General features: G+C 41.3%; 1 protein-coding gene across 11 annotated transcripts in view; it reads right to left on the reverse strand.

The window, feature by feature from the left end:
• Positions 1–14,375, reverse strand: part of LOC135109235 (putative neural-cadherin 2) — a 312,599-nt gene that overhangs the window by 89,547 nt on the left and 208,677 nt on the right. For all 11 annotated transcript variants that reach the window (XR_010272615.1, XR_010272616.1, XM_064020468.1 and 8 more), the window contains one exon: positions 1,288–1,564. Coding sequence is in view for 9 of the 11 variants with exons in the window: in XM_064020468.1 (XP_063876538.1) it covers positions 1,288–1,378 (91 nt within the window). In the remaining 2 variants the exon portion in view is untranslated. The remainder of the gene's footprint in view (positions 1–1,287; positions 1,565–14,375) is intronic.

Consider the following 14,375-nt stretch of genomic DNA (forward strand, 5'->3'; position numbering starts at 1 on the left):
TCGGCTCTCCTTCCTATTTTGTCAGGTACAGAGGATGAACTGAACCACTCTGGCCTACTTAGTCTCCATTTAGATATTTTTCCCACTTTTTGCTCTCAAGTTGTGATGGACAGCAGTGAGAATCTTCCCACTGTAATTCTCGGCTCTGTTTCCTATTTCGACCAGAGTAAGGATTGGTGTAGAGAGGATGAACTGCCCTGCCCTGCCCTGCCCTACTTAGCGAGTCTCCCAGAGTTATGTTGGCAGTAAGCGGGGGCAATCTGCAATGCTCTGAAGAATGGCTGGCTCATTACATTCTGTCGCTCCTCCCTGCTTGACTATCAAGTTCATAAGCTCGTCATATCCCACAGCAAGCTAATCTTTCACCCTTTCGCCCTTCATTTTGCCAGCAGTGTTGCATTAATCTTTGTCATTCAGAAAGAGTGTGTGGTGTTTAATGTATAAGGTAAACTCTGTATATCTTGACCTGTTTCTGTTTTTCTCATTTCCTAAGGCTTGAATTGTTTGGAAAGAGGAGAATTATGCCACCCCTGGAATTAAACAGGCGAGGTATTTGAATTTTTAACTTTTCAGAAGCGCCAAGTAAAACGTTTTCTTTTTTACTTCAATTTTTTTTCGTGCTCTGACCAACTTTCTCAACACCTGCATTAATAGCGGTGAGTTGAGCGCTTATTTCCTTCCATTTATCGTACCTTGACTAATCTCCTCAACACGCAGTACTCGAAAACAACCCAGTGCTTGCCGTTCCCTTGGGGCGATGATGCAGAACGCCCTCAGCAGCCTGCATTAATAGTGTTACCCCTTTATTAATGACAAATGGTAATTACTGTTTAACCAACCATTAGATACCTCTGCTCTTGATAAGTCTCTGCATAAACCATCGCTATCGGCCGTGCCTGGGTTGGCCATGGGAATTCCACGCCTGCCTGTGTGTTCTAGAGGTGCTTAGGTGCTGTCTTATTTCATTGTCTATCTGTTCTCATGTGTTTTAGAGCTATTTAGGTACCGTCTGATTTTACTGCTACCTGTCTATCTTCTTGTGTGTGTTCTGGAGGTATTCAGGTGCTGCCTCTAGTACACTGCTACTTATCTGTCCTCATGTATGTGTTCTAAAGCTACTTAGATCCTGCCTTTAGTAAACTGCTATCTATCTTTTACATGTAAGAAGAAGAAAACTCAATCGACTTCACCCACAGTAAATAACACTCAATACCAAGTTACAAGATCTCTGAAAAAAAAAAGACATTCAACTAGAACACCAACAGAAAATATAGAAGAGGTACTCACAATTATACAGGTTCTCCTCCAGGGGGATGAGCAGCGGGATCACCACGTTCATAGCCATCCTGACGAAGCACTGCACCTCACACTTCACCATACAACCACCACACTTAGTCCTCTCTAAACCCCTCGAGACACCACTTCATATACTTCCGTCTCCTGCCCGTGCCTCGAGTCCCACTGTACCTTGAGTCTCAGCAGCACAAGAATCAGCAGTTTCAGTGTTCTTCAGGAGGCGGGTAACAGTGCTAGTGACTCCATGCAGGGCCCTGCCTCTTCTCACCTGTGGAGTCGAAGAAACACCTGGTTAATTAGCAGTTGCGGGAGGTTATAGTTAAGGTGAGGGAAGTTGAAATTTGAATGGGATTATGGGGGTAAGAGAGAGAGAGAGAGAGAGAGAGAGAGAGAGAGAGAGAGAGAGAGAGAGAGAGAGAGAGAGAGAGAGAGAGAGAGAGAGAGAGAGAGAGAGAGAGAGAGAGAGAGAGAGAGAGAGAGAGAGAGAGAGAGAGAGAGAGAGAGAGACACAGAAACCCAGAGAAACAGAAAAAAAAAAAAACAAGGCCAGAAACACGCAACAACACACACACACACACACACACACACACACACACACACACACACACACACACACAGACACACAGTAGTAGTATTCCCTCTCATGGGGCAAGATTAAAGAGTGAGAGGAGGAAGACACAGGGACGCGAATCCGGCAGTGTGCGTGTGGCCCTGGCGAGGGGAATCACTCATCGGGGACATGCATAACACATGAGCTCAGTGCGGCGGTGAAGATTAATCGGGACGGCAGCGCTAGTGTAGAAAGGGGAGCTTAGGAGATGAAGCAAAGGAAGGATGTGCAGTTGGTACGAAGATCAATCGGAATACATCGAGGCGGGGGAGATAATGAGCCTCTGCCTGTCAGTGTGTATGTGTGCATGTGTGTGTGTGGTGAAATTCCTCTGAGACGCAAGCAAGGACGTGAAGGGAAAGTTGTAGTAGGAAAATACTAAGCAAGAAAGTGATTTATCAGAATGCTTCGAGACTGGGGATATATTGAGCTTCTGCCTGTCTGTCTGAGTGTGTATGTGGTGGGTTGCTCTGAGATGCAGGCAAGGCGTGGAAAGTTAAGAGATACACCAGAAAAAAAAAATGCAAGAAAGAGTTCATTGATCTTGTAAAATTATCCTCCACTATCTTAACATATTTTAGTAACAATTAGTTAAAATGGCGAATGACCTTAAACTCGTCAAAGGAAATAATTACATGATACCCTATAATGTAAGATGGTAAAATATAAACATTATTTCCTACCTCTTAACAGTATTTAAATTAGAACAAGAAGGTCAAGTTAAAATCCAGGATGATCTTAAGTTCTCTGGTAAAATAATGATCATTCCCTTCTCTTCTCTTCCCCTCATTTGAAAACGTACAAATAAAAGTCAAGCCCTTTGTTTCTCTTAAAGCGAGTGATGTGTCTCTCTTCTTCCCAACATAAGAATATTCCTCTATAAATAATTCGAAAGAACACGGAGAGAGACAGTTCAGGATGTATCCCAGAATTCATCCAGCCATCTATCAAGCCCTCCTTTCATCCAGTCAGCCAGTCAGCCAGAAAACCAGTCAGCCAATCAATTAGTCTCCCAGCCAGCCAGCCAGCCAGCCAGCCAGCCAGCAAGCTATCCATCCATTCAGCCAGCCTGTTACAATCAAAGCGGGAAGTGTTGCCTCGGCCAACTTCACTCATCACCTCAAGCCAGCCACGCATTCGGCACGCCTTGTTTCAAAGCAGGGAAGTGACCAGCGAGCAAAAAGTGAAGAGCAAGTGTAGCGTCCGTCACGAGACAAAAACTGAAGGTAAATAAGACTTAGCTGGAAACAATAGACGTCTAATTAACAAAAAATAACCTTAGTACAAGAAAAGGAGGAAAAAGTGAGTTATTGTAGCATCCATCAATAAGGAAATGGAGAGAAACACATGGTACCTACACAAAACATCAAACGTCCTTCACGAGACAAAAACTGAAGGTGCATAAGACTTAGCTGGAAACAATAGACATTTAATTGACAAAAAATAACCTTACCACAAGAAGAGAGGGAAAAAGTGAGTTATTGTAGCATTCATCAATAGGGAAATAGAGAGAAACACATGCTACCTTCACAAAACATAAAACAACATCAATTTAACAAAAAAAAAAAAAAAAAGACGTGTTGACAAGCCTTCCGTCAAATGGCAAAAATTAAAGAACTAAGCTTTTACTTGTACTGTTGATCCCTTCTTTCCCCTGTACACTCTCATTCCTTCGCTCCTTCCCTTTATATCTACTCTCAAACCTTCCCTCTCCACTCCCTGTACATCCACATACTCTCCCTCCTCACCCATACCTCCTTGCACTGCTTCATTCTTTCCTTCCCTTCTTACATCTCCTTATTTGCTCACCTTCATTCTCTCTCTCTCTCTCTCTCTCTCTCTCTCTCTCTCTCTCTCTCTCTCTCTCTCTCTCTCTCTCTGTGTGGTATCACAGAAAGTGAAATCCTCTCAGTCACAAAGAGCATGAACGTAAACAAAACACCCGGGCCAGACAAGATATCACCCAGGCTTCTTAAAGAAGCAAGAAATGAGCTCGTGAAACCGCTTACAATTTTATTCAATAAAACTTTGCTAGCGGGTAAAGTTCCCCACGAATGGAAACTAGCAAATGTCACGCCAATCTTTAAAAAAGGAAATAAATCTCTCCCAGCCAATTACAGGCCGATCAGTCTCACTTCAGTAGTGTGTAAGCTGATGGAAACAATAATTAGAGATAAAATTGTTAAATATTTAGAAGAAAATAAAATCATAAAGGATTCGCAACACGGTTTCAGAACCAAGCGCTCCTGCTTAACAAACTTACTAGACTTCTTTTATGAAGTATTTAACTCGTATGACGAGACAAAAGCTGTTGATATTATCTACCTTGATTTCCAGAAAGCTTTCGACACTGTTCCCCATAAGAGACTCATCAGCAAAGTAAAAGCTCACGGCATTGCCGGAAACACCCTGAAATGGCTGAGAGACTGGCTCTCTGACAGAAAACAGCGTGTTGTAATAAATGGGAAAGAGTCAGAGTGGCATAAGGTAAATAGCGGCGTTCCTCAAGGCTCTGTATTAGGACCAGTACTCTTCATAATGTACATAAATGATATTGATGAAGGGATAAACTGCAAAATAAGTAAATTTGCAGACGACACCAAAATAACAAGTAGAGTTACGTCTGTGTCACAATGGCAGGAACTGCAGTGTGACCTCAATAAACTAACAAGCTGGGCAGAAAAATGGCAGATGAGATTCAATATAGAAAAGTGCAAAATCCTACATATCGGAAGCAATAATGTTCAGGCGAGATATGTAATGAATAACATGCCACTGTCAAGTGCTGATAAAGAAAAAGATCTTGGTGTCGTTGTGTCAAACGACCTAAAGCCGAGTCAACACTGCACAGAAACAGTAAAGACGGCAAATAAATTAGTAGGGTTCATTGGAAGAACCTTTGAATTTAAATCAGAAAAGGTTATACTTGCCTTATATAACTCACTGGTGCGCCCTCATCTAGAATACTGTGTACAGTTCTGGTCACCATACTACAAAAAAGACATTGAAAAACTAGAAAAGATACAGCGCAGAGTCACAAAGATGATTCCAAGATTGCGCAATAAGCCGTATGAGGAACGACTGGAAGAACTAAACCTATTTAGTTTAACAAAGCGCAGGATAAGAGGAGACCTAATTGAAGTGTTCAAAATTTTCAAAGGATATAGTAACATTGATGCACATAATTATTTTACCATTGATCATTCTAACCTAACAAGAAATAATGGATTCAAGATTATACCCAAACGTTTTAAATCCCACGAGGCCAAACATTTCTTCTTTAATCGTATAGTAAATATATGGAATAAACTTCCTGCCGAAATTGTAAACAGCAATACTATTGAATCATTCAAAAATAAAATAGACAAATATTTAAAAGCAAATCCCCAACAAGCTCTCTTCTTGTCCGAATAATTACTAAATTCACTATTTAAACTCTTATTCAACAGTTTTAATATAACTTGTATTAACTTTCAGATAGGCGTATAGAGTTCACCGTAGGGTGAATAGTAGAACTTCCTTTCATCCTTTCCTATGAAAATTTCCATGTCAGTTTTTCCATACTGCATGGTACTTTTCCCAACTATTTCCATGCCAGCGCAAGCTGGAGGGAGTGGTGGGTGGGGAGGAGCCTTCTGCTATGCTGTCCTGTCTCTCTTCACTGTAGCTAGTTAGAAGTAGTTACCAAACAGCCTTGCAAGGACCAAAAGGTTTGTTGCTGTTTGGCTTTCCTTTGTATTCCTTTGTATTCCCTTTGTGTACCTACCCTCCCTCCTCCTTGTTCCTCCCTCTACATCTTATTCCCTCCCTGCCTTCATATCTCCCCTACTCCTTTCTCCTCCTTCCCTCTCTCCCTTCCTGTGACCCTCTTCTTCCTTCCCTCCCTTCCTGCACATCTACCATCCCACCTATCCTTCCTCTCTTCCTTCTACCTCAGCCTCCAATCCTGCCTCTTCCCTGTGCACCTCGCCTTTCTTCTCACTCATGGGTCGGGCGCACGCTGAGGGTGAGGGACAAACACTCCTCAGTTCGGTACCAAAGTAAACACGCTCATCACACTAAAGGTGAGTCTCCTAATAAAAGGGATTTCTTGTGTGTGTGTGTGTGTGAGAGAGAGAGAGAGAGAGAGAGAGAGAGAGAGAGAGAGAGAGAGAGAGAGAGAGAGAGAGAGAGAGAGAGAGAGAGAGAGAGAGAGAGAGAGAGAGAGAGAGAGAGAGAGAGAGAGAGAGAGAGAGAGAGAGAGAGAGAGAGAGAGAGAGAGAGAGAGAGAGAGAGAGAGAGAGAGGAGGGAGCAAAACACACTGAAAAATATATATACAAAAAAATGAAACAGAGGAAAAAAATAAATAAATAGACATAATTAAAGACACACACACACACACACACACACACACACACAAGCAAACCATAAATAAAACAAATGACAGGAACGGACCAGCAAAAAGAGAAAAAAATATCGGAGGCAAGTGATACATACTAAATATTCACGTACGTACATCTGAATACTACAAATCACTCGCAAACTCTACTGAAGGTTCTCGGTCTCAACACACACAGGAGCACATGAGAGCCGCGACCAGCAGTCAGCGGCTCCCTGCACTGGACAGGAAAGGACGGGAGTGATGTGAGCAAATTTGCAGAGTTACATCACAGGACGCAACGGAGGGCGAGAGTTTGCTGCACTAAGTTATAACCTCGTCGATGGAGGGAGCTTAACATGGTTCCGTCATTACAAACCACTTTCAGACATTTTCTTTTCGCTCTACAGTCACTTCTTTATATTAGATTGTGCACAAATTAACCAATATTCTTTTTATTTGTCTATTCTTTCTAGTGCTTGCTTTTAATGAGCTTCTAGAATACTTACAATGCTGTTTGTTGTTGCATATTGATGATTAGATGGGTTCTGAAGACTGTTTCTCCTGTTAATAATGTAGAAATCTTTTAAAATATGTCATTAGAGCCATAAAAACACCATTAAAAACCAGTGTAACTTTAATTAGACCCTTTGAAATGTAGCGGAGGAGCGGCGGAGAAGCGTTTCCGAATATGATCCTTGAATTTCTCAGCAAACACTCACGACATTGGGAAGAGGGAAGTCCTCACTGTGTGCCTTGCCTCTTGCCAGCAGAGAGAAGGGCTTTCCAGTGTCTCGCTGGTAAATATAAGGGACGAAGGCACCAGTAACGAGAATTAAGGAGGGAGAGGGCAGTATTCGTGCATTCTTTTCTCTCCCTTCCCTTAACCACTTGCCTCCTGCCTTACAGTTTTGCGTTTAATGGGGTGATAGCGCTGGCTTCAGGAAGTTGTGGGAAAGAGTGATGAGAATGAAGGAGAGAAGAGTCAATAATCTTGCATTCTTTTTCTTTCTCCTTAATAATAATTCGTCTTGTGCTTTATACTTGTGTCTTTTTACGTGATTTGTGATGGTGTAGGTTTTGTGAAGTTGTGGGGAGATTGATGAGGATGAAGAAGAAAGGGGTCAGTGTTCTTGTATTCTCTTTTTCCTTCTTCACTCAGCGTTTTATCTGCAGCACTACACCTTTGCGTTTCTTTACGTGAGGTGTGTTGGTGTAGGTTTTAGTAAATTGTGGGAAAGGAGACGAGGATGAAAAGAAGAGTTAGTGTTATATTTTCTTTTCTCTCATTTTTCACCTAGCGTCTTATCGAAAGCAAAAAGCGTTATTTATTTATTATTTTACATTGGAATCTGATGCATATTTTGGGGAAATCGTAAGGAAGGATGGTGAGAATGAAGGGGGAGAGGAAGCAGAAATCTATCTCATTTTCTTTCTCTCCTCCTCGTTAGGTTATAATTAAATTTAATGACGGTATATTATATCAAACCAATTACATATTTTCACGAGGTCATAAAAAAGGTTAAGCTGAAAAAACGTATCGAATCACGAAGCTTCATGTCAGTTTCATTTCCTCCTCGTGAAAGCTAATGACAACCAAGATCAAACCAATTATATACTTTAATGTGTGTCTCAAAAAAATGAAGCTGAATAAAAATGTATTAAATCACAAAGCTTCACATGAGTTTGGAGCAGCGCGTCAAAGCAGGAGAGTCGCTGGTGTTGTGTTGTGTCCCGCTGTGTCGTTAGATTGGCGACATAAACTTAGTCGTTAAAAATAATGACCGCCATTTGATTTCGTTCCTCCCTCTTTTTACCACACCCTGATTGTCTGAACGTAAGGGAAACTATTTGAAATGAAGAGAATACGAGTACTTGTGACGAAAATATGTTTGCTTTTTCTTGACGAGATACAGACAACCGTGAGTCTAACTAGTTATTTGTATGACCTTCTAAAGATAGTTTTGGTAAGCCAGCTAAATGTTTCAAAATAGATATTCTCCCCTTTTATTATCTTCTTTCTTATCTTTCTTCTTCTCTTTCTTGTTGTTCTTGTTCGTGTTGTTATTGTTGTTACTGTTGTTGTTCTCCTCCTCCTCCTCCTCCTTCCTCACTCCAACAGCAACACACTACCTTCCCTATCGCTCCCAAAACACAAACACCAGCTCAGGACAATCACTGCTCCACTGCTCTATCAACCTGCACTTAATCCATCTCCACTGTGGCCTTTCTGTGGGGGAAGCTCCTGTACGTTCCGAGAAGCCTTGTCCTTCCTCTATGCACCTTGTAGATTGTATTGGCGTAGCTTCCCAGTGTTGAGTGTTGTACTAAGTCTACTTGTTCCTGGTAGGTGGTTATCGGTTATCTTGTCTGGTTCCTCTTCGTTGGTATCTATATATTGTTTGGTTATTTTCTCGTTCTGTTTGTGTTTTCTCAATTTTAGGCTTTTAATTTTAGGTGAACTAGATCTGTATGCAATTTGACAAGTAGAAATCGGGTATCACGTCTCTCTGTTTTCTCTCCGTTGGTCTATTTGCATTCCTCGATGATTCTGTAGTTGTGTTTGTCATTCCTCAGTTTTATTTTCAATGGATGGAATAACACAAAAATAACGTCCCATTCTCTTTCTCTCCTTTTTTTTTATTAAGTTTTTCTAGTGCTCTGAATGTCAACAAAAGATGATCCCTGCAATAAAAAGGTTAAATTCTTTTGCAGTTTCCTTCTATATTAAATTTCTACGTAGTATCTTGAATATCCACAAAAAATAACCTTAACAGTAAAAAGATAAAATATTTTTATGTAGCTTTTTTTTTCCCACTGCATAAAATCTTTAGTGCTCTGAATGTTAGCGAGAAACAAGCTTAGCAATAAGAAAATATAAAAAAAACCCAAATTTTATTATAGTTTCCTTCTGGATTAAGTTTTTACATCTGTGAATGACAAAAAAAGGATAATAATAATAATAATAATAATAATAATAATAATAAAAAAACTCAAATTCTATCGTAGTTTCCTTCTAGATTAAATTTTTAGGGCTCCGAATATTAACAAACAAAACCATAACAATAAAGTGTCAAATTATAACATTAAATTTCCACTGTCCACGTTAACAAAAATCACAACAACAATAATAATAAAAAAAAAAAAGCTCAAATTCTAATATTCTCCATTAAATATACACGCAACTGACACCAGCAGATCCAGCATCACTATCTTCTATCCCTTCTTTCTTTTCCAATCTCGCTACCTGCTCGCCCGCCTCCTGCATGTGTCTCTTTCCTCGAATCGTAACTGCTCGTGTCATCTTGCCAGTCTTTATTGGCATGGCTCAGGTACTCGTGTGAAGGTCTCAGGTGATGCCAGCAGCTCTTGTGTTGGTTCAGGAGCTGGCAAGGTTGTGTTTTGTTTTTCTTTTGCGTTCTGGCAAGATTGTGTTTTGTTTCTCCTTTACGTTCAGGTAAGGTTGAGTCTTGTTTTTCCTTTACGTTCAGGCAAGGTTGTGTCCTGCTTCTCTCTTTTTTTTTTTTCTCTCTCTTTTACGTTCTGGCGAAGCTGTGTTTTGTTTCTTTTACATTCAGCGCTGGCAAAGTTGACGTACCCAAATTTCTCTAGATCAACACTCATAATAGAACAAGAGATAATGAAGTGAGGCTTGAGAGGGGTAGGAAAAAACTGGTTCTCAAATAGACTGGTTGACAAATGGAATACACTCAGTAACCAGGTTGTTCGTGTTGAGTCATTAAGGAGCAAGATTAAGTAAATTTATGAATGAGGATGACAAGTGGAAACTGGTAGGTAAGTTAACAGGGATTGTCACGTGTAGACATAATGACTTCTTACAGCTTCCCTTATTTTCTTATGTTCTTATGTTTCTCTCTCTCTCTCTCTCTCTCTCTCTCTCTCTCTCTCTCTCTCTCTCTCTCTCTCTCTCTCTCTCTCTCTCTCTCTCTCTCTCTCTCTCTCATAATCCAGCCAATCAAAGAAGACAATGCACTCTGGGTTCATAAATCGCGGAGAGGGGAGGTGACAGCGCTAATAAGTGTCTGGAGCACAAAAAAGACTCCCAGGTCGTGCGTGAGATGCCGTGACTTATGGTGTATGTGTGTGTCAAGGGGTGGTTGGCGCGTCTGGTCTGTCGAGGATGAGCTGGAGAAGTATGTCAGCAGGATGTATTGGAGTGTATATACGAGTAGGTAATGTGATGTGGGTTAGGTTAGGTTGGGTTAGGCTGGGTTGGTATGAAGGAATGTGTCTGTATGTGCTCCTCCTAGTTATCCTTCTCCTCCTTCTCCTCCTCTTCCTCTTCTTCCTCCTCCTCCCAGTTATCTTTCTCCCTTGCTATCCTGCATTTTTCTCTGTAGATTAGTTAGTGTAGCGCAGACAGACTCGTAAGGTCCAGTAGGCAGGCTGTTGTTTATTCTTCCTTTGTGTTCCTTTGTATTCCTCGTTCTCCTTCCCCTCCTCCTTGTTACCCTTCTCCTCCTCCTCCTTTTCTTCCTCCTACTCCTCCTAGTTATACTTCTCCTCCTCCTCCTCCTCCTCCTCCTCCTCCTCCTCCTCCTCCTCCTCCTAATTATCCAGCTCCTCCTGCTCCTCCTCTTACTACTATTATTTGGTATTAATTTTGGAAACTATTACCTGCTTAACTCTTTTTCTTTGAAGGGAAAATGGAAAATTAGCTTCTTTCCCTCCACTTTTATGACCTTGGCTGGCCTCGTTCACGCATATAATAACTCCTCCTCCTCTTCCTCCTTTTCCTTCTCCTTCTCTTCCTCATTTTCCTCTTCTTCCTCTTCCTCCTCCTCGTACTTCTCTTCCTACTACTACTACTGCTGCCGCCGCTGCTGCTCGCTTAACCATAACTGCAGAAAGCTTTTAGATGGAGAGTGTGTAAGAATAAACGAAAATGACACGTGGATGTGATAAAGCACCAGAGCAAGGAAGGGAGGTGAGATGTAGAGCCAAACTTGAGACACGCAAGGAAAGTACTGAAGAAATAAAGCAAAATACACGTGAAGATGTGATAGATTAGAGAGAGTGGGAGGAAGGGCGGTAGGAAATAACGGTAAATTTAAGACAAGACACACAGAGGAATAGATAGATAGACAGATCAGACACACACACACACACACACACACACACACACACACAGAGATCAATCAGTGGTAAACTTGATACGCAGGGGAAACTATTGAAGCACAAACCAAAATACACGTGAAAATACGATAAAGTATAGATAAGGAAAGAGAAAAAAAAAGCGAGGAAGGGCGGTAGGAAATAATACCAAATTTAAGACAGACAAGAATAGACAGATAGACAGAACACAGATTAATCAGCCAAAGGGGGAAACTGTCCACTCCTTGCTTTGCGCTTCCCGTTCGTCACCTCATCGCGTCTCGGTATCTGCAGCGTGATAAGGGAATGGTGTGTATCTCGCTTTTCATGCTTGCCTCATAAACTTGACTTACTTCCTCGCTCGCTGATGCATTGTACAGTCCGCGTCCGTATTCTGAAACGCTTCGCTCTCTCACCTCGACTCACCCCGACTATTTTCAAAGGCCACAGAGATGATTAGCCGAGTTCTCATGAGTGTTCCGCCTATCAGTAATGTAGAAATCTTGTTAATCCGTCACTAGAGTCGTAAACGCATTCTTAAAATACCAGTGTAACCTCAACTACAGCCTTTTGGAAGTAGTTAGGGGACACCATAGAGGAGTTTCAGAATATGGTCCTTATACATAAATCGAGGAGCTTCCCTTATTCACTGCCCTTGTGTTTCTAGTCTATCCTCTTTCCTAAGTCCTCTGATCTCCTTGCAATGTGCGAGTTGCTGGGTTTTGTAAGATTGGCAGGTGTTTACAGGAATTAAGATTGAGGGAAAGCGTTAAATTTGATGGAGAAATATTGTGGTATGTTAGGGGTTCTGGTAGTGATTATAGATTGAAAGACGTTAACACAAACACACACACGCACACACACACACACACACACACACACACACACACACACACACACACACACACACACACACACACACACACAATTAAGATAAAACGAAGACCCAAAAGTTGAAAGCCTCACAAAACAAATCAGTAAAGATAGATAGCACACAAAAGAGAGAGAGAGAGAGAGAGAGAGAGAGAGAGAGAGAGAGAGAGAGAGAGAGAGAGAGAGAGAGAGAGAGAGAGAGAGAGAGAGAGAGAAATAAAGAAGTAAAAGCCTTCAAATGAATAACCCCACAAAGCAGATGAACAAAGAAAACACTTCCTCCTCTCCCCCCCAAAAAATAAAATAAAATAAAATAAAATAAAAACCAAAATAAGAAAAAAAAGTGAACAAATAAAAAAAAAAATAGTCATAGAAAAAAAAATGAGAAAAAAAAAACCTTGAACTGAACAACCAGAAAAATAAACAAAGCAGAAAAATATGAATAATGCATTTTTTTTACACCCTGTTCTTGCTATAAATAATAATCTGCACTGAAAAAAAAAGAAAAAACTGTAGCTTGCAATTCAAAAAGGGTATGACAGTTTAGAGAGAGAGAGAGAGAGAGAGAGAGAGAGAGAGAGAGAGAGAGAGAGAGAGAGAGAGAGAGAGAGAGAGAGAGAGAGAGAGAGAGAGTGTGTGCAAGTGTAGAGGGAGAGAAGAGGGAGGAGAGAGGGTAGAATAAAAAAGGAAAGAAAGGAATGAGAGAGGGAGGGAAGAGAGGAAAGTGGGAAGAAGAAGGAAACAAGAAAGAGAGTAAGGAAGAAAAGGGGGAGGAAAGGAGGGAGTGAATAGGGTAGAAGGAGGAAAGAGGACAGAGGAGGCAACAGGAAAGAGAAAATGGAAAGAGGGAGAAGCGATGGAAGATGGAGATAAGAAGGAGAGGAAGGAGGAAAGGAAGAAGGGACGAAGGAGGAGGAAGGAAAGAGGATATAAGAAAGAACCAAGAAAGAGAGGATGGAGAGAGGGAGGAGGGATGGACGAAGATGGAAACAAGGAAGAGAGTAAAGAGGATAGGAAGAAAATTAAGGGGAGAAAGAGGGAGGAAAGAGAAAGAAAGGGGAATGAGAGAGTAAGGGAAAATCAGGATGGAGAGAGGAAAGAGAGCGAGGAGAAAAGATAGAGAATGCAGGAAAGGAAAAGAAGAAAGATGGAAAAAAAAAATGGAGGAGGGAGGAAGGAGAGAGGAAAGAGGAAGAGGAACGGAAGGGAGAATTCAGGATGGAGAGAGAGAGAGAGAGAGAGAGAGAGAGAGAGAGAGAGAGAGAGAGAGAGAGAGAGAGAGAGAGAGAGAGAGAGAGAGAGAGAGAGAGAGAGAATACAGAATTTTGTTTCCACTTTTGCGTGAATATATCATGTAGAATAATATTTAATGTATTATCACTCTAGTTCAAACATTCCGTGCCAACAGATGAAGCGAATGCAGGGATATTAACAGAGAGAGAGAGAGAGAGAGAGAGAGAGAGAGAGAGAGAGAGAGAGAGAGAGAGAGAGAGAGAGAGAGAGAGAGAGAGAGAGAGAGAGAGAGAGAGAGAGAGAAATAGAGGCGGCACTATGAAAGAAAAAGAAGATAAAGAAAAAACGGAGAGTGAGAGGAAAGAAAAAAACTAAAGGAGGAAACAGGAAGAAAAGAGGAAAGATATATTGAAAAGAAGGCAGGAGAAAAAAAAAATCAGAACAGGAAATAGGAATGAAAGAGGAAGGAAAAAGGGAGGAAAACACACCAAAAACCAGCAAACAGATACAGAACCAAGTACAGCAACACCCAAATACAGTGACAGCCAGATACACGGATACGTCACCCACACATGACACAAACAAACCAACTTAAACACACAGATACAAACAGAACGAAAACAGATACAGTGAGTCAGTGAGTCAGAGAGAAAAGGGGAGCCGTTACAAAGGCATATACGCATCTACTATCACTACTGCTACTACTATTACCACTACCCTCGCGTCGTTCTTATTAGCCGGCCATTCACGCAGCAAACACAATGGACGCATGAAACCTAATACCGCTTTATGGGACGGGCGGGAGGAAAAGGACAAAATAACTGGATGGAAGGAGACTTTATGGAAGGGAACTGTATGTATGTATGTATGTATGTATGTATGTATAGGGT

Source organism: Scylla paramamosain, chromosome 18 (assembly GCF_035594125.1).
Source record: "Scylla paramamosain isolate STU-SP2022 chromosome 18, ASM3559412v1, whole genome shotgun sequence".
In the NCBI taxonomy this organism is placed as follows: domain Eukaryota; kingdom Metazoa; phylum Arthropoda; class Malacostraca; order Decapoda; family Portunidae; genus Scylla; species Scylla paramamosain.